Source organism: Vidua macroura, chromosome 2, assembly GCF_024509145.1.
Source record: "Vidua macroura isolate BioBank_ID:100142 chromosome 2, ASM2450914v1, whole genome shotgun sequence".
NCBI classification, from domain to species: Eukaryota; Metazoa; Chordata; class Aves; order Passeriformes; family Viduidae; genus Vidua; species Vidua macroura.
Window position 1 is genome coordinate 79,096,416 of NC_071572.1, and position 21,087 is coordinate 79,117,502.

At 39.5% G+C, this 21,087-nt stretch overlaps 1 protein-coding gene across 1 annotated transcript in view; it reads left to right on the forward strand.

The window, feature by feature from the left end:
• Window positions 1-21,087, forward strand: part of DLG2 (discs large MAGUK scaffold protein 2) — a 985,470-nt gene that overhangs the window by 127,750 nt on the left and 836,633 nt on the right. Inside the window, exon 5 of the mRNA XM_053971598.1 lies at window positions 20,225-20,323. Within this exon, the coding sequence (XP_053827573.1) occupies window positions 20,225-20,323 (99 nt within the window). The remainder of the gene's footprint in view (window positions 1-20,224; window positions 20,324-21,087) is intronic.

Genomic DNA, 21,087 nt, shown 5'->3' on the forward strand with positions numbered 1-21,087 from the left:
CCAAAACAAAAATCCTTGAGGCACTGTGAAAAGCAATTAGTGTTGATATCTCAGGCACTATAGCTCCAACTGTATTAAAAAAAAAATCTGGAGACTACTTTGCAAGATTTATGTTTTAATGAAAATACTAACTCAGGATTTGGGAGCAGCAGGTTTTAGTTTCTTACTGTTCTGTGTACTTCCTGAAGGACTGTATGTGAAGTCTGAGAAGAGAACTTAAGAACTAAGTAATGAAAGGGAACTGGGAGTTACAGTGTCTGAGGTATCTCACCATACGGGGAAGTGAGTTATGGACCGTATCTGTGGGGCACTGCATGGGCAGAAATAGTTGTTCAGGATTAAAGTCCACAAAACACAGCATAGACCTGTAAACTAACAAGTAATGAATTCCAAATATGGGACATGGTGTCATTCCCTTAAAATCTACCTCATCAAGATGTTGATACCTTATCCTGATTAAGGTTCAGAGTCATGATCTCTATTCTGTAAATAAGACCATAGCTAGATGTCCCTCATAACATAGGCGTAAAGGCACTGCTGGTTCATTTTTCCTTATGAAGAAGCTATTTGGTAAGCATGTTTTCTGAGGATGTGGAAATCCATGTACAGCTCCCTTCTTGACCAGAGAGGAGCTGATAGTACTTCTCTTCTCACCCATAAGAGTGCACTAAGAATTGTGCTGGCAGGTATTATTTAGCTTTTTCTTGTTGGGATGTTGCCCATTTGTGTGGAATAATTAAATATTTATTGAGACAGAGTACTGACACGTGGCTTTGTAACTTAAGAGTTTGTAGCTATTAGTGCTCTGACAAGTATTAAAGTCTAGGCTGTTTTGTCTTCTTTTGCATACCTAAGGGTGGAACGCTCCTTCCCCAGCAAATGTACAAACACCAGTGTTGAAAAGTCATAAATGCAAAGCCCTTCTCCCTGTTTTCTCTTCACTCTTTTCCACCTCCCCATTGTCACCATACTTATATTTAAATCTGGAAGGGGGAGGATTTAACAGAAAAAATTAAGAACTCCACTTCAAATGCCCACTATGTCCCAGGGAGCTGTGTGTTCATTCCTCTTAAGCTGCATTTAGGGGATGCGGGGATATTGCATTCAGTAGGAGGGTTGGTGACACACAGGGAAGGAAGTGTAGCTGGAGTACACCTAAATGAGCAGGTTGTGAAGGTTTGCCAGAAACATGGAGTTTGTGGATGCTGACAGTGCTTAGACATTGAGCTGATTGGTATGGTCCAGACAAGCTCATTTTGGGAACAAACAAATGCCAGGCACCTACCTAGAAAACATGGCTGTGTAGATGTGACACTACAAACATAATGTGCCTCCAGAGTTTCTGAGGCTCTCGAGTGCTTTTAAGTTGAATCATTGCAAGTTGCAGTAATAAAGCATCTGCATTGGCTTAAACCTAGCAATAGTTATCTGTCCATGTAGCCTGGTACCTGGCTTCCCGTGGGGGCAGGAGCAGATGCTCAGAAAAGAGTCTGAAAAGACTAAACCTTATATTGGGTGCTTTAGCTGTTTTGCAAGTCTAATCTGAATTTGTTTGAACTAGAAGTACAGAAAGTGTTCAGTGCTGGGAAATTCAGCCTTACCTTATTTTATAAACATTCAGCGTGGTATTCACCGCAGCTGACTGGGGTTGTGCCCAATCTGCTGCTGGAAATCATGAAGACAGGATTTGTTTGTAATTTCACCTCTGCCAAAGAGCCTCATTACTTTTTTGGACCAAGGTTTATAAGACTAGCATTCACAGCTTGAAAGCATTTTCTTGAAATTATGGCTCTTAAATTGTCCCTGTTGGAAAAAGAAGACTTATTTCTTTTCACCCCTAGAAAATATGAGATAGGAATTGAGCCGAAAGTGGTTTAAATTCAGGTCTTCCACTGCTTCGAGAAGTGCCCTCTCCCTTCCCAGTTCCAGGTGAGTCTGGGGAAAGGTATTCTCCTTCTCTGCTGTCTTTGCAGCAGTATTAGTGGGTTCCTGCAGCCTGAGAGTGGGTATGCAGGTGTGAGTCCAGCTCCTCAGCTTAGCAAATGGTCACTGGCCTGGGAAAAAGCTTTCTTCCCTACCAGGACTCTCTGCATTGCAGTAAGCAGTCAGTAGCTAAATGATGCCTCTTGCTCAAGCATTGTGTAGATAGATGCAGTTGAAACCCTGAGATGTTTAGAAAATACAATAAAGGAGAACAAAAAAAATCACCTAGATGGAGGAATCCATCTGGTAAAACAAAAATGGAGTTGCTCTTTAGTATGACAATAGAAACACTGCTTGAAGCTGCAGGCGTGTACTCAGCTCCATGCACTCATTAAAAGACATAAATTTACCCTTGTTTTAACCTCTGTAGTCTTTAATTTTGTCTTCAGTGTTGCTTATTTCTGGTCAGCAGTGTTTTGACCTTTATCTAGATGGAAAGCTGAGGTGAAGGAAAAGAACACTCTGCTGTTGCACTTACATATAAATCTGGCAACTGAAGGTCTGCCTTTTCCTGCATCATTGCATGGAAAGACTATTTGCTTATAGGGCATGTGGTGCAGACACTTCTGCCATATTGAATGATAATCATTTGTAGTTGCTGTGCAAGTTTGGTCATCACACCCTGATCTCATATGCACAATCTTCATTCAGCACAGTGTGGGATCATTGCTTTGACATGGTCCCCAAAGATTCCAGTTCATCATTTAATTCCTGTTGTTTCATGCATTTCTTATGTTTAGAGGCTTGTTTTGCAAATACATTTAATTGCATCATGCAAAATGAATCTTATATCTGTTTGCTTCAGGAATGCCTACTATCCTTGTACCCAGCTATTATAAACACTGTAATTACTTCTCTGTCCTCTAAGTGCTGGCTTGTTAAAAGTTCCAGTAGTAAAACCCTGACTTAAAAATCTTCTGCCTGAAGCATTTAGCAAACCATTAATCTGTTTCACACTACCAGCTTGTCTAAAAAAACATGGAACTGCAGCCCCTTCTATGTGTGCCTATGAAAATTCAGTCTCTTCTCTGGAATTTTGTTTGTTTTCTTTGTTTGCAACTGGTTACAACTTAATTTGTATGGCTTGATTTACTCCCAGGAGCCACATTTGATTCTGTTTAAGTGATTATACTTAATATGTGAGAGTCATTAGGTATGATCAACCATAAAGTTTCATTAGAAGGGTTCAAAACATTGAGTTTTATGCATCTGTTTCTTCACTAGATTTAGCACTATAGTATACATTTATCTGATCAAATGCAATTTGTGTCTGTGGGTTGATTTTGTGCCAGAGCCAATTCCCAAGTAATTCTATTTGGCACTAAGTTCTTCTTCAAGACAGCAGAGGTCTTTTTAAGGGGTACAGTATAAGTGACATCTTGGTGTGTATTTTACTAGTCATGTTCCTTTTGCACCCAAGGATGTGTAACAACCCTACCTAGATAATTATTGAACAACAATGCTGAAGATTAGCTCCATGTTTGTTAAATTTATTATTATTTTTAATATACAGTAGCTTTGTAATTTTTTTAATGCATTGTTAAGCTTTTCTTTACTTGAAGAGATTATTTTATACACTTTTCTTCTCAACTGGATTTACTAATGTTTAGAAATGGGTAACTGCAAAGTCACTGCATTATTGAAACCCTTATTTATTACTAGTTGCAGCTAAATGCCTTGCCCATACTGGGTATCCATGTTGGGTCTCTATTTATAAATTTGTTATTTGTTCTGTAGCTTGTCAATAACTTGAGTGCCAGAGCGTCTGTTAAATGTCATTTTAGAGTTGTTTCTGAATGTGTTTTCATATGGTCAGGCCAAAGTTTCCATTTTAAAAAAAATTGTATCTATGCAGAACTGCGTCACCCTGTGGACAGAAATGCTATTGTGATGCTGAGAGTAGGGCAACATACATATCGTGCCACTCTGTAAACAGACAATTTCTGTCCCATGGACAAGGCTTGGAACTAGACATCATTCTGCTTTTGCCATCTCCTTGTGTTTACATAGTTAGACATGCTCATGATGAAAAGCCTTTTCCTTTGTTTCCTCTCACTTTTTCACAGTGCAGGGGAAAGGGACCTGGGGTTCCTGATTAATGGCACGCTGCACATGTGTCAGCAGTGCCCTGGCAGCCAGGAGAGCCAAGCAAGTTCTGGGAGGCATCAGGCACAGAATGGCCAACCAGGCAAGGGAGGGGATTGTCCTGCTCTGCTCTGCACTGGGGCAGTCTCACCTCGAGTGCACTTTTGGGCACCACAAGATAAGAAAAATATAAAACTATTGGAGAGTGTCCAAAGGAAGGCCATGAGCATGCTGAAGGGTCCTGAGGGGAAGCCGTATGAGGAGTGGCTGAGGGTACTTGGTCTGTTCAGCCTGGAAAAGAGGAGACTGAGGGGAGACCTCATTGCAGTCTGCAACTTCCTCAAAGGAGCAGCACTGACCTCCTGTCTCTGGTAACCAGCAATAACACCCAAGGGAATGGCCTGCAGCTCTGTGTAGGGAGGTTTAGGTTGGTTATTAGGAAAAGGTTCTTCACCCAGAGGCTGGATGGGCACTGGAACAGGCTCCCCAGGGAAGTGGTCACTTCCAAGGCTCTAAGCCTGACAGAGTTGAAGAAGTGTTTGGACAACACCTGAAAGAGCATGGTGTAACTTTTGGGGCTGTCTTGTGCAGACCCAGGAGTTAGATTCGATGACCGCTGTGGGTCCCTTCCAACTGAAGATATTTTATGATTCTATGATTTTAGTTTAACATCAGGATTGTGTTGGTGTTTCCTGCATGAGTGTTTAGAGGACTCACTGGTTTCATGTGTTGTTTTTGACAGGGAGATCTGATTGTTTAGTTTAATGATTGCTTTCTACTGACATTAGTGGGATGGATCTAGTATCTTGATATTAAATTAAACCAGATCAGCATCGATGAAAGAGTTACATCCTCCACAACAAGTTTATTTGGGTTTATTTTTTTTTTCACATTTATATTATATGCCTATCAAACAACCTCCAGACAGTTTTTTGATCTGTGATTTGTTATTACATCTGCAAAGGATTGGGAGCGGGCCAGAACAGCTGTGAGGGACCAGAAACAATAATTTTCCCCAATGAAAATGTGCCTGAGCATCAACCAGCATACAGAATGAGCCAAACTTTTAATTAAGCAGCGAGTCTCTATTATGATAAGCATTGAGGTCAGACTATTGTGTAAATTCCACTTCTGTGTATCAAGGTCAAAAATTATAGATCTAGTTTGAAAATATCACTTAACAACTCTTGCAATTTTAATGTATTTTTTCTAAAATAATTTTCCTAAACCATGATATGTTTCAACAAGGGAATACCAGATTAGTCTGAAAAAATTATGAACATAAAAATATCAGGATTTCCCAAGAGGCTTCTTCCACAATCTAGTAGTTCCTCTGAACAGTTTGTGATATAATTCATTGTTTCTAATAAGACTCTGAGAAGTTATGTTTTAGCTACCTGCAAAAACAAATACATCAGCTCCTAAAGTATACTTCTTTGTCCTATGAAGCTGTAAGAGTTCTGTAAAATTGGTAGTCAGGGACAAATGTACTCTAGTTAAGATTCATTCTAAAAATATTTCAGAACAATTTGTCTCACACATTTATTAATGCTGATTCTTCACCAATCTGAGCAACTAAGCAAAAGAATTCACTGCCCTCCATGTGCAAAGGACACAGGTCTCTATAGAGAGGTTTAACTGTCCATTATATATTTCTGCAGTCTACCAATACTTCTTTATAAAAATGTTTCTTAAATAGTTCCCAAGAATAAAGAATGATTTCATCCCAAGACTTCTGGATCATATAAAGGTCATCCTGGGAGTGATTTCTTGGTTAGATGAATGTATCTTTTCTCAGTAAGATAAATATATATGAAAGAGAAAATATCCAACCCCTTTTGTTTAGGTGTTTTTTTATAATCTGGAACAGATGCTTTCAGGTTTTAGCAAATCATAAATACTATCCCAAGAGTAACAACCTGGTAAATTAAAGGGAAGCTGTCAACTTGAAAATATAATTTATCTCCACAGTTGGTTTTTTTTTTTTTTTTTTTTTTTTTAGTACAGTTACAAATACTAGACAAATACTGAAACATGGGACGTTATGTGTTTTCATCTTGTACATTTTACGCGTCTGCTTGTCCTTGATCCTCACTCGTACCATTTTAATCTGTCAAGGGTTATTGTGAAAGCTACCCCTGGTTTAGAGAAGAGATAATTTACTGCTTGTTTGCCATTATAATATTTATCTGGATTGTGAATTAAGCACTTGTCTAGGCCTTTGTGTACTATAAAGGAGTGAATTTCACCCTTTCACTCTCCTCCTTCTTGAAAAGAGCCTTTAGGAATATGTTTCTTTTTCCTATGTAATCTTGATCCATTTGCCTATCCAAATGGACAGTTTTTTTCATAGAGATCACTTTCTGAGCTAATTTCTTTAACTGTATTTGCCTTGCTGTTGGAAACCTCTGTTAACTTCCACCCTTCCACCATCAATTACCACTTTGTCTTATTCCTAAGGTCTGTCGTCTCCTGTGCCTCACTATCTTGACTTCCACATCTGCTTCTTCAGTTCTTCATGACACATTCAGTGAGGAACTTTCCTGGTATTGTCACCCCCAGTGCACAGAAGCTTTTCAGAGAGAGCTACGTGACTATCTCATTTCATCTTCAAAACTGTGTTTTGTCCCGAAAGAAGAGGTGGTTGCAGTCATAGCAGTCATTCCTGCTACAATATTCTCCTCCTCTTGATCAATATTGTCCCACTATTTTTTCTTGCTTCTCCAGTTTCTCTTGTTTTGAACTGGACAGTGTAATAGAGCAGAACCCTCATGTATTAACCCAAAGCAGATCTTGTGCTGGGTATTGGCTTATGTCTCTGTCTGGTGCCTATTTCCCCCCCAACGCAGAAAACTAGTTTGATAGATAAGTTCTGAAGTGGAATTTTTAATATAGTTCAATTAGCTCATGTCTAAAAACATCACCTTAGCTGGATCTCACACTTCCATCAGCATGCACAGACTTGCACAATACCAGTGGGAAAAAATGATTGAAGCTGCAAATGTATCTCTGCCTTTGAGTGGATTGAGCATTCTGACTGCACATCAGCTTATATGTCTGGTTTCTTGTGCTTTTCTGACACGAGGGCAGCCTTGTTGCTCAACAGTTATAGCCCAAATAGCAGTGTTAAGTTCATTGCTCTAGTTGTATAACATTTCTTCTCTGGAAGGACAAACCAAAGTGATGACGTTTTCCCAGATCCTCCAGTTCTTTCCAGAAGTGTAGAGCCTACCTGGTTTTCAGAAATGCTGTGCCCTCTCACTGTGTGTAGAGATATATATATATTAGTTCAGTACTTCCAAGTAGTCATGGTGTCTCCTTCTGAAAAGAGAGAAGTCAAACAGCTCTTATGCAAGCTGGAAAAAAAAAATGGAATTAGCAGTAATGACATAGTGGATTTGAAATCCATTTTCTCAGAAGGCAGCTTTTGAAACTCTGGTGTAAACAAAGCAATGGTAACTTTTAAATTATTGTTTTTTTAATGAACTAAAACAAGTTCAATCTGTGTGAATTTGTTAATTACCACAAGAAGGAGTGAAAGGATCCCTTGAGAGATTTCAGGTCAGTCATTACACTGAGCTGGTGTCATCTCTCACACATTTCTTGATGTTGTGGCAGTTTGTAGAAAAGCAGAGGTAACAAAATTGACAACTCTGTGTCTTCCTAAGCAGTAGAAAGATTAATGACAGACAGATGCCTCTACTTATGTAATCAGTATTCTTTTTTTGAGATATATTGTACTTTTTTGGACAGGAAATACTCCTGGCACACCCAACGGTATATTTGCTAGGTCACCAGCAAGCCTGTAATTAGATGTTTCAGTATTCAGGATGCTGAATACATTATGGCCTGAAACAGTCCATCTTCTGCAGTCATAGGTGTATTTATTAATGCTGCTTCTTAATTCAGTATCAATTTATTTATTGGATTCCTTGGTTTTTTCCCCATCTAGGGAATGTGCCTGATATACACAGATATCTTTGCACTTATGGTGAACAATTCTGTTACTTTTGAGGTTTAGAATCATCGTATATTACTCTTTGGTTGCAATTTGTGATCATCTTACCCTTGGACAAGGGCCAAATCCCTCCTTATATTGGTGCTCTGTTCTATGAATAGTCATCACACACAGAGGGGAGGACTGATCTGGCATCCTCACTCAATGCTGAACAGAAAAGAGTGCTCAAGTTCTAACGATCTTGGAAAACTAATCTTTGTGCCTGGCTTCACAGGGCTTTGTTGCAGCTCAGCCAAAAGAAAATGAGGGCTTGGATTGCCTTTGTGAAGTGGCATCAAGATGCTGGTCACAGATATTCAAAAGAATATTCTTAGTTAACTATAGAGAAGAAAACAGATGTGGGGATGTTTCCAAACCATGAAATTACATCGCTGATTATAGCGAGGTATTTTTCTTGATAGTAGAAACTACATTTTTGCCCACAGCCTTTAAAAGTGCAGTATTAGAATCTACTATCTCTTTTAGGGCCACATCTAGTGACCCCTGTTTGACTAAGTACTGCACAGAAACGTGTTAAGAAGGTGATCTTGCCTAGCTTCAGCTTTGTTTATAAGCTAATGAAATGTGATATTAACCACATGGTGGTAATAATGCAATAGATTGTCAAGATGGGGGTTGCTGTTGTGGATTAACCTGTCAGGTAGCTAAAGATCACACAGCCTCTTCCTCATTCACCTCTTCTCAGTAGGGTGGAGGAAAGAATTGGGGGGAAAAAAAAAGTAAAACTTGAGATTTTAGACAAGCCTTTTTGACAGAGCAGAAATGGAAAGGCAAATTGAATAACAACAATAATAAAGATTTTGAATAAACAAAACAAGTTACACCTTCTATCTACTGAGCAGTGACCTGTGGCCAGCTTTCCCCCTGGCTTGCATACTGAGCATGATGCCATATGGTATGGAATATCCTTTGGAACACTTGGGGTCTGCTGTCCCGGCTGTCTCCTCCCAGGTTCCTGTGCTCCTCCAGCCTTCTCACTGGTGGGCTGGTGTGAGAAAAGTCCTTGGCTTAGTGTAAACACTGCTTAGCAGCAGCTAAAACATCAGTATCTTATCAAGTTTATTCTCATCCTAAATCCACAACACAGCTCTGTACCAGCTTCTAGGAAGAAAACTAACCCTATGCCAGCTGAAACCAGGACGACTAAATATGCAGAATAGTACACAGAGCTGTGTTCTGTTTGCATTAACAAGCATCCAAGTTGTTATAAGGTTTCTGAATAAAACCAGAATTGGAATTTGAGCCCCTGCTAATGAGAGGTGAGGTTGTACAGTAATGTTCATAAAGGTGTGATTTGGGATGTTTCAAGCAAATATTCATCAACAGTGAAAGTATTTTCAAATTTTTCATCTGACATTCTTCCAAGTTTGTATGTACATCTCTATCCAAACCAGCCTCCTTGATGTCAGATACATCCCAGCAAAAGGAGAAAGTCTTGCCTAACCTGCATGGACACATTGCAAATACATGGAGTTGCAGACAGCTTTAGCGTGAACTGTTGCAGTCAGACAGTTTTTAGACTGGATTTATTGCCTCACCCAGGGTTTCCCTTCTGATAGTGTTTCCTTCTGATCTGGACCTTGGTCTCAGTGAGCTGTGACAAGGGCATGGTTTCTCAGGTCAGCTTGAGCTGGTACCTCTGAAGGATTCCTGGTCCAGGATACATACGGACTGTACAAGGTAGTATGCATGGAAGGGGCATTACACAGACTAGGAGATTTCCTCCTTGCAACTCTTGGCATTGCCTGGTACCTAAGCATCTGCACCTTTTATCGGTGTCAACTGCACCGAGAGTTGGCAATGAAATTTATTTAATTAAGTCTCAGTAGCCCTTATGCTTTTGTGCTCACAGAAGCCCAAACCCCTGTACTGTCCATAATTTTTTAATAACTGTGGTAAATGGCTAATGTTAATAGTTCTTGGATCCTCATATAAAATACAGGTTTCTGCCATCTCTCCATTAGGCAATGAAAGATTCTTATCCTGCACTGAGGTCATGACAGTTGTCACAAAGGAAATTGTCAAGCATTGGCAGATCCACGGAGTGCAACCTTCTGCAAAATATTCAGGAAATGTTGTTTTCCCTTTTACTTCACTTTGTTGTCTGGTTATCAACTTAGGGAGTGTGATGATGTAATCTGCAGTTTAATGACCTGATTCATTCTACTTAACTTACCTTTTGGGTCCTTTCCCTTTGATATGTATTGTGTGAAGCATTTTGTAATTCTTTGTAGGAGAGAAGCTGGATGAAGCGATATGGAGCTATGTTTTGCTGAAGGTTTTGTTTAGCTGCAGTCTTTTTTGCATGTCAGCATGAGTATATATGATTGTGGAGCTCTGCAGCCATGACTTAGCACGGCAGCTTGCCACTGTAATAACAACCACTGCTTATTTCCCCTCCCTATGGCTCTGGCTGAAACAAATATTCTTCTATATCAAGATTTAGGAAGCTTCAAGCAAAACTATCTTGAGAAGTAAAAGTCATTACAATATTCTTCAAGGCTTTGATTTTGTGTTTTTGTTGATGGCTTGAGGTTCTTTTTATCTTTTATTTAATACAGGCTTTATATTCTCGTATAAGTGTAAAACACCTTTGGTTATCCTAAATATCACTTTATGATACATCAGTCCTGTTCTCAAAATGGAACTAGTTTTATTACTGCTATTGAGTAGACTGACTTAATTTACCATTTCTGGCAAAAAAAAAGACACAAAATTTAATCTCAAGTGAAATGTGGATAGTTTCCTCCTCTGTAATTTCTCTGGAGGTGTGTGTAAATAGGAACAATCTGTGTGGGCCAGTGGAGGAGACAGGAGATTGGTTTCTATTCTTGGATTTGCTGTGGACCTGCAGCACATCATGAGATAAATCAGAATTCACTTTATTTAAGCATATTTCCTGCAAGGTTATCATGCAGTACATAGTACTCTTGGGTGTTTCTCCTGTTTTGAGCTGGAATCACAGAAGGTTTGGGTTGGAAGGGACCTTAAACATCCTCTAGTTCCAACCCCCTGCCATGGACAGGGACACCTTCCAGTAGACTGGGCTACAAAGTCCCATCCAACTTGGCCTCCAACACTTCTACAGATGGAGCCTCTGCAACTTCTCTGGGCAACTTGTTCCAGTGCCTCACCAGTCTCTTGGTAAAGAATTTCTTCTTTAGACTTGTCCTCTTTCAGTTTAAAGTCATTCCCCCTTGTTCCATCACTACATGCCCTTGTCAAAAGTCCCTCTCCAGCTATCTGGTGGCCTCTCTATGTACTGGAAGGCTGCAATAAGGGCTAGATCTTGTCCTAAGCTCTGTGTGGTAATACACACACAGACTCTTGTTCTCCTGACAACTGAGAGGGATACAGCTTTGAAAGCAACCATTCTAACTCTCCTGACCAAAGCAGAGGTATTATAGTTAGGAATAAATGAAAAGCTGCTCCCAGAGGCCAAGGCAGCCCACAGGAGACATTTCACTAAGTCCTTCTCCATCAAAAACTCTAACCTTACATTCATAAATGCCCTATTATCTCTAATCTGAGGTCAGTCCATGCCAGCTGTATGGAACAATGGTTACTAAGCAGTTCCTCACCTTGCACCTGAATATAATTGATAGTAATTAATACAGTCTCTCTCATTATGACTGTTAAGGGGCCCAGATAGAAATGCAATATCAGCAATTAGATAATTGCAATTTAATTGGAAAGGGCCCATTTGCAGGGGTGCAGAGTTGGGAAAGATCAATGGGCAACAGCAGGCTCTGCTACACTGCACAGAGGGAAGGACAAAGGCTGTCCTCATTCTCTCTGTCCCTTCCATCAGAGTGCCACTTGACTGTACCTTTAAAAGATTTGATCCAATTCCTTGGAGACCCCGAGAGTTTAGAAACCAGTTCTGCGCCTGGATAAAAGTGTAGTTAAGCTCATCGTGTGCTACACCAGAATGTATGAAATGTGGAAACTGCTCTGTAAGACCCTCCTGGCCTGGAGCACACCGCAGTGATTTACTCAACTGTTTTACATCTCTGCTGTTATGTTTGCTGCCTCAAATCTGTTGTGCAACTTTCTAAAGAGTCTGATGTTAATTTATTTCTGGTTTTCAGGAGAAAAAGCACTAATTGGAGACTTCGACTTACTCTGTAGGTCTTCTGTTAAGAACTTGACCTCAAGCTATATATCCTAGGGGAGACTACTGGAGTAGTAGTTGAGCCAAAGGGCTGTACATATCCTTAGGATTTTTGACAGACTCAGGACTGAGCCCTGAAATTGGTAGTGAATTTTCTACACTGTGCTAGGAATATCTTTGGAGAAAAATAATATTGATTTCAAGAAGAATTAAACGTGAAAAGCGCAATTAAAAAATAGTGTGTTATTATAGCAACCAAAGCAGTTGGCTTTTTTTTTTTTTCCTTTCCTGGTTGTTAAAAAAAAATAAATCTACACTGATGCAATAAAAAATGACACAAGAGAATAAATGTATCAAGTTGTTATGGCAACTGAAATATGTAGGTTGGAATTTATGTATCCAGAACTTCTATGTAAGTAAAATAAACATTATCCATGCTAATTAAAATAACATGCAAAGATTATTTAATTTAAAATCATTAGTTGTGTTTTCCCTTACAATTAATGACTTTTTTTTTTTTTTTCCTGTTTCCAAGTATTTTCTTCCAGCTGTGGTCTACTTGTATTTTCATGGCAAGATTGTGATTTCACTAATATGAGCTAAAGAGTGGAGGGAGCCCACTGAAGCTAATGAATAAAATGTCAGTGTGAATGTGTGCAGGTGGGCACAATTGGAATCAAACCATGTGCTTTAGCACATCATTCTTGCTGTAGGTGACCTTTCTGCTTGCAGGGCCTCTTGCCAGGTGTCATTACCCCATGCTTCAAGGGATCTCCCAGCAACCACAGCTCCCTGTCTTTCTTCTCAGTTTGATACAGTGCACATGGAGCTCCTTCCAGAGCTTGATTCTGCATACAACCTGCCCTCTTCAGCTGTAGATTTTGCTTCCAGGATATTTTATGATCGCGAATTCTAAATGAGCATTCATTAATTATGTTCAGCCTTTTAATTTTTCTAGTGCTTTTCCTCCAGCCTTCATAAGAGTTCAGTAATAGCTTCTGCTTTATTTGAAAGAAATAGATCTTTAATATCCCAAATTACTCTTCATGTTTTATCTTTATTCCCAGCAAGTGCAGGCTGATAGCTGAAAGGTAAAAAGGAATGAGGAGAATGAACTGACTCAGATCCCAGTGAGCTGAGGAAAATGCATTTATTTGTTTAATGTTTTAATCTCATTCATTCTCATGTTCAGAGGTGTCTAAATTTGCCCTATGGAGTTTAAAAACACTGCTACCAGGAATGTTTTGGAAAATACTCCATCAGCAATACATAAGTTAATGGTCTCCATTTCTTGCAGGCAGATATCTGCCTGGCATGGAGCTACAGCTGGGGTGTGTCTTTGCCTGAAAACTGCAACCAGTCTGTCCAGTCTGATTCTTTGACATTCTTTGTAATTTTCATGCCTCTGAACTGTAAATTATTTATCTCTTCATCCTTGCAGCAGAGTTCATCTTTGTGATTTTTTTTTTTTGCTCATTTTTTCTCTTTGCCACATCAGATCCTGCCAACCACCGCTATTCAGTGTGCCAGGTCTCAGCAGGGGAGACTGTACCTGAGCAACAGCCCTCTCAAGGCTTGTGTTTTCAGGGGCTCTGGTGGCTGCACTGTGCCCTGCTCCCTTCCCTTCCTACTCTGCAAATCATCACACATGACAGAGTCCACCGTTGTGTGACCGTAGTGACTCTCTGTTGCCTGGGGAAGGAGACGCACGAGTGCCTTGATTTGTCTCCCAGCTTGAAAATAAAGCTCTGTATGAGCTCTTCTCTTTTCTGCCCCTTCCTTCTCTCTCCTGAGACCCCTCCTGGAATACTGCATCCAGATCACAATGTGGGAAAGATGTGGACTGTTAGAGTGAGTCCAGAGGATGGGGCTGGAGCATCTCTCCTATGAAGTCAGGCTGAGAGAGCTGGAATTTTCAACCTGGAGAAGAGAAGGCCCCTGGGAGACCTTAGAACACCTTCCAGTATCTAAAAGGAGCTTATAAGAAAGATGGGTAAAAATGTAAAAATGTTTTTGTGGAGCATGTTGTGGTAGGACAAGGGGTAATGGTTTTAAACTAAAGGAGTGTAGATTTAGATTTATATATAAGAGGTAAGTTTGTGTTTTTTTTTTTTTTTTTTTTTTTTTTTTAATGATGAGAGTGGTGAAAGACTGGAACAGGTTGTTCAGAGAAGTGGTGGATGACCCACCCCAGGAATCATTCAAGGTCAGGCTGGATGGGATGCTGTGGAAAGTCTCTCTGCCCGTGGCAGGGGCATTGGAACAGATGACCTTTAAAGTTCCAAACAAACCATTCTATGATTCTATGACAAGTGACACTGGAGACAGAGCCTGGATTAGCAAAGTGAATCCTGTGTGTGTCTTCTGGTCAGTCACCAGGTTTGAGTTTTTGGGGCAACTAACTCTGGCCAGCTTCATCTGAACTCTTTGTCTGGGAGGAGAAAAGCTGGTGCATGAGTTAGTGTCTCCTCCCTGCCTGAATTCCCTGCCTGGAAAGTCAGTTGTCTTGCTGTAGATCAGAGTCACAGTGCAGCTAGCTAATAGTGTGATATGGATAGTGAGGGAAGTCAGGTCCGAGTGTGGGTTTTGTATTAGTCCAGCAAAAGTGACTACTCCAGTAACTGATGGCTTGGATGAGAGCTTTTAGATGAATGGTCAAATATGTATCGGGGACGAGTAAATGCAAAGTTCACCAGTGACATGCTGACATCCAGAAACACACTGAGAGCAAGATTTGCTCTCAGGAGGGTGGAGCAGCATTAAATCAGATCCTGACCTTTCAGAGACACAAGTCCACAGCCAGATAATTGTTCCTGAGCTGTGACACTCTTTAAGGCTGTCATAAAATTTTCTGAAAGGTTGAATCCATATTAGTTAAAGTGAAATCATAAAAATCCCAGGGCAAACTAAATATTATTGTGATATTTATGCTCACTTTCAAATACAATAACTTTAAAAAAATTGAAACACTTGTGATGTGATTTGTACAGTAGAGTCCATACTCAAATGTGTATTTTTCTTAATTCACATTTACTGGTCATATTGGGAAGACTAGTGCAGAAGGGACTGAAGGACATTCTTGCAGGGCTTAGCCATGAGACCCCATAGTGCTTTACAACATCACCCTGATTTAAGACAGCTGCAAAGTCTGAGCTAATGCAATGTGATGTAGAACAAACCTTGATGTCATCAAAAAATGAACGAGAAACCCTAACATGGAAATGGAAATAAAATCCTTTCTGACATCTAAATCATTTGACATGAAACTGCCTTTCTATAGGGCCTTAGAAATACTGAATTAAAAAAGAAAGCTCTGCTATATTATTTCTGGATTGAAATTTAGGCCCAGCTGAGACAAATTAAACTGCTTGACTTCTGTGGGATTATATTTCTGATTTTAATTTCTAGCATGACCTGCTCTGGGATTGTCTGAATATTCAGTGATATTGATGAAAGTCATATCCTGTCAAAAAATCTGTTGACTCACATTTCTTCCTGTAATAAGGAATATAAGAGGCATAGAAATAGGACTAGCAAAGCACATCATCTTATAGTCTCTAGGATTATTTCTCTGCATGGCATTGCAGGAAAAACTCATCAAGCCCTCAATGCCGCTTTGTCTCCTACAATGTGTCCAAGTGCTGACAGCAGCACGTTTAGGAGGAGAGCTGTCAACTCTGTGTAGGTATGGCAGAAAGGTGCAGAGCTTGGAGGACAGATCACAGGCACAGAAGGCACTCGTGCTGTTGCTGGCACGTTGTAAAGGATGAACTTGACTTGAATCCAGTTCTGGTTCACACACAGCTTGAGCAGAGCGTGAGCAGGTTGGCTGTACCTGGCACAGAGGTGTGCTCTGTTCTTTGCTAGTAGCAGCATCCTGCTGAGCATCTCAGTTCAGCTCAGGTTGCTTCCTACTCCAGCATAGCTGCTGAATGAATTAATTTACATCAATGTCCTGTAAAATGGATAATTCCAGCATATATTATGTTGAAATGTAGGTTTTTAGATGTTCTAATGATTTTCAAATATGCTTGCTGTAGAAAAGTTAATTAAATACAAGCAATATCTCTCAGCACTATATGTTTCTGGGAGCATTTGGTTACTAGGATGATCGATTTCCTGACAGATATCAGCATCTGAAAGTTAACAAATCGCTAGGGTTTTTTATTCCTTTCCTCTCCTCTTGCAAATCACTTGGGGCAAGCAGGCATTTATTGACAGGCTCTTATGAGGCTGGAGCAGAGCTACCAACTGGTGACCAAAGTGCCCAAAGATATCTTGGGCAGCCTCTGTTTTGAATTTCTCTCGCTAAAAGCAGAGAGGAGAGTGTTCCCCAAGCTGGTGGCTGTAGGGGAAGGTGCATTAGCTCTCTGAGCCCTAAGGCAGATTCACACTTATTTGGGCTCATGGACTGTAGTTCCTCACACTTCCACCCACCCTCTTGGGCCCTGTATAGAGCTGATCAGCCTTTTCTAGCCACATCTGCCCTAGAAGATATTCCTTGTGTGTAAATAAATTCAAAGTCCTGGAAACAATATCTTAGGCTGTGGAAGAGCAGAATAAAGTTTGCATGTATGTTTCCTGTTTTTTTTTTTTTTTTATATTTTTTTTTTACTCAATCTTGGGCTTCACCCCAAGAAATAAACATGTGGTAACTATTGGGGATGGTTATAAGTTACTCCTATTGATATATCTGGTATAAATTCTGGAAATTCTATAAATTCTTATGCTAGACTGGGGAATTCATCCACCATTATTACATGGCTTGGCTGCTGTAGGAGAATCTCCCATAGAAACTCATGGAAACCTCACATGCCATAATTGCCTGTGAGAGCAGATGCTCCTTCTGTCTGGTTGCTGGTTCAGACATGAACTAGAACCTGCTGCCTGCTGAAAGTGGAACTGGTGACTTAGTCTTTCATAACTTGTATCTATGTACTTTGGCAAAAAGTAATCAGGCAGAGTTTTATTGTCAGTTGATTGTGTCAATTGTGCATGTCCTAAAAAGCTGCAAGATGTGTTATAAGCACAGAGAAACTTCATTAAGCACTGTTAAAATTAGACAAAATGAGCAAGGTAGGTAATGTGGTTATTATTTTATTAATAAATATTTATATTTAAATAATGGTGTGAGTTTGCACAATGAAAAAGACGTGCTGAAGAGAGTATGGTCTAAATAGCATCTGTTAACTATAATCTAAATAGATTAGTGTTAATTATGCACAAAATTAGAAGGTTGCTTTAGGTGTGATCTTCAAGGCTTATGGTTACTAACCATGTGAGTAAAGGTACCAAGTGAAGTTTTGATCTGCCCTTGTAACATTTGCTTGTGAAATCGCATCTGTTCTCTGACCAGTTTGAAGAGAGTAAGATCATGCTTTCTTCTGTGAAGAGGAAGATAGAGTTGTTCCAGATACCAGCCCTCTAGATACAGGGGTGCAATAAAAAATCTATAATTTTGGCAGTAATTGTAGTTCAAGCTTGAAGTCATTATTTCCAGAACCTCCTGCAAGGATGTATGAGCATGGTGCACGTTGTCCACAGCATTTGTAGTGTGTCATGGTGGGGCTGCCAGTTCTGCATCTCCTGGTCATGGTTCAGGAATAATGGGGTGTTGCTAAAACATTTCCTTTGCATGGGCAGGCAGCTTTTGGCTATAAAGTATACAAATAATTTTAAGCAGGACAGACTTTTTGTTGGTCTCCAAAGGGAGGTTTGTATGTAATCAAGAATAAGAAAAGACTCAAATCCAAGATTGTTAGTTTTTAATAAATCTGTCACAATGCACAGCAAGTATTCTTTCTGTCTCTTGGATTATACAGTCCCATACATTTCATAACACAGAATTAAATATCTTTTGGTGTTCAGATAGATTTCTAACATATGTTTTGTTTAGGTTTGGAAACCATATATTATTTTGCTAATGATTATTGAACCTTAATACACTGGAACAGAGAGATGTTCCAGATTTATTACAATTACTCTTGCTTGAGCTGGTTGAACCCCCCCCAATGTCCTTGATTTTCTGCTCTTTACAATGAATTTGTGACCCATTTCCCTAAGGAAAACAATGGAAACATTTTATAGCATCTTATGACATTGTTTTATATTCTTTCAAAATATTGGAGCCAACTAATGGTGAAAAATTTGAGAAAAAACATGTAAAATGTAAACAAAGTAAGTTTCTTATCCTGTTTTGCAGCTTCACTCATTTGATAAATGTTACCATAGAAGTTTCTGCTGAAGCTTGTCAAACCCCTTTAGAGAAGTTGCAGGAGCTGAGCTCCTTTAGACTCAGGATCCTTTAAGTCTTGATGGTTAGAGCAAATAAATATTGTATTGATTTGAACAGTTTATATTACTTCCTGTAAATAATAACAATGAAAAACATTTATGTCAGGTATTTAAAGAAAGCAAAGATGAACTGAAAATTGTATGCATGCTTTTTAGCTCCTTGCAAAACCAATTTTCTCTTCCTGAAAGAAACATTTAGGGAGTTGCTTGGATTTTCTGTAGGCTCTGAGGCAAGACCTGGGTACAGTTTCCTGCTGTCCTTGAAAATTTTGGCCTTGTTGTCTTTCTATGCCTTACTCCCTTCCAGATTGCAAATGGGAGATACTCAGCACCCTTTGGTGACCAGAAACCAGCCAAGGGAATGAGTGGTTCTCCATGTGAGGGAAGCTGTAACCTCAGAGAGGACTTGTGGACTCCTGTGTACTTTAGCCCCATGTAATGCTGGGCCTGATCCAACCTTCAAACACAGTTTTTGTTGGAGCACAAGACTCATCCATTGGTTCCAGTGAAGCTAAAAGCACGTGTCTAAGTAGTTGGCTGGACTGGGGCCAGCACTCAGTCTTTTGCTGGACAGAGCCCTAAATAAACAACCGAGGATCAGAAGAGAGAGCATTTGCACATGCAAGTGTGATTTGGCTGTTTCTGTGGCACTGGCTTGTTGTTTTCTAAGTTGTGCTGGCAAAGGCTGCTCTACTTAAAATGCTAACAATTTCTTGCCTGTTGTGTTAAAATTGACTGCACTCCTGCGGGATGCCTGCACAGGCTAAAACAGGATGGGTCTAAATCCCTCAGGGTGCTTGCAGTGACTGGCACCCACAGACACAAGACTCTGAGCTCTGTTTGAATCCTCCCTGCTTTCCTGTTTGTGCTTTTGCAGAGTGCTCAGAATTTTTTTTGAGATCCAAGTTAGAGGCACCCATCACATTTAATTCAAAGGCTGACTCTTCAAGCACATTGTTGCAGGGCAAAGCATTGTAAATAGAGATGTCATTTGTAATATTTACTGTCTTAATGTAAAATCTACAGTAATATATTTGATTTACAGCAAGAAAATTGGAAAAATAAATATAGCCATTTACTATGTCTTCTGCCAAAGATATTATTTGAAGAAATACTGTGTATTTTATGAGGGTTTTCTGTAAGCAACATAAGATTGAAATCTGTGTAAATGAAGGAAAAGTAACAAAAAATGCATTTGAATTTAAAAGATTTACACATATGGTTACTAGTCAAGCATGAAACCTTATACAAAATGTTTTACTTAGGAGAATGTCATGAATTAGAAATAAGAAAACAAACCAGATAATTTATTTGTTGCTGTAAGGAGATATAATTCCTGGAGCTACTCCAGATGAGAGCCCCATCACGGTCAGCAGGTCTTTTTGCCAGAGCACTGATTTCCTTCCTTATCTTTATGTTGTGTTCTGAGAGCTGCAGAGCACCTTGAATGTCTTCTGAAGTCACACAGAGATTATGATAAGCATCATCTTGCAGATTTAGCCTATTAAGACTTTCACAGACTACCATGAGAGTGCCTGTAGGATTAAACACAGAAAGTGTTGCATGAAAAAACATTGAGGTGAAAATCTTCTGTATAAGCCACCTGATACTTTTCTGAATTCAGGCTATCCTTTTGTGTGTGCGTGATAATCTTTATGTTTAAATGTAATTGAATTAAAGCATACATCTCAGCTACTTTATTTATGCTGTTTTTCCACCCTGCTCTTTAGCCTGCAGCTTCCAATGGATCAGAAGGATCTGGCCAACGTGGTGAACGCAACAAGGAGAACCTGACTTTTGAAAACTATGTGGTAGACATGAAGACAAAGGTATTGTCTACTCTTTTTTTTTTTTGATGGAGAATGAAATCCTTGTTTAATTAAGTTTTGCTGGAGGTGAAATGTGTGGGACATAGTCAGTTTGAGCTTCTGTTTTTTTTTTTTTTTTTTAAATTTCTGTTTAATAGATGCATGTCCATGTTACATTTGAATGAGGCTTATAGCTGCATTTTTATTGTGGTACATTGCTAGCCCTGGGTATTTTATGCTGACCTAGGCAGGATTTCATTTTTATTTTTTATGTACAAGTCTTGTTTATATTGGTGACAGTTCTACAAATTTGCTGATCTCAAGGTGGTTTCATTTCAATCTATTTTTGAAGTCCAAGTTGTTCCGCAGTTAGTAGGTTTTATTCCAGGTGTTTTCAGTCTCTTAGTGCGTGTTGTAGTTTCATTTTGGTCTGGAGTCAATATGGAAGAATTTGAATGTCAGAAAAGTGATGATTTTTGTATGGGCAGCCTAATGATAGCTATCATAAAACTCTGCTGAATAGCATTACTTCATCGCTGTGGTAAGGGTCTGTGTTACACTTCCCTGTCTTGCTGCATGCAAGTGAAGTCATAAGTGTTTCATTATGGTATCTCCATTATTTTCATAGGTTCATAGCTTGGCTGGAGCAATTCCCTTGGGCTTAGATATTATTATATAGACTTTCAGCCTTGGCATCATACTGTATTTTTCCTTTTTGAAGTGAAAGAAACTTATTAAGTTTTCTTTTAAAGTAAACAAGCTGGAAACATGACGAAAAGAAACAT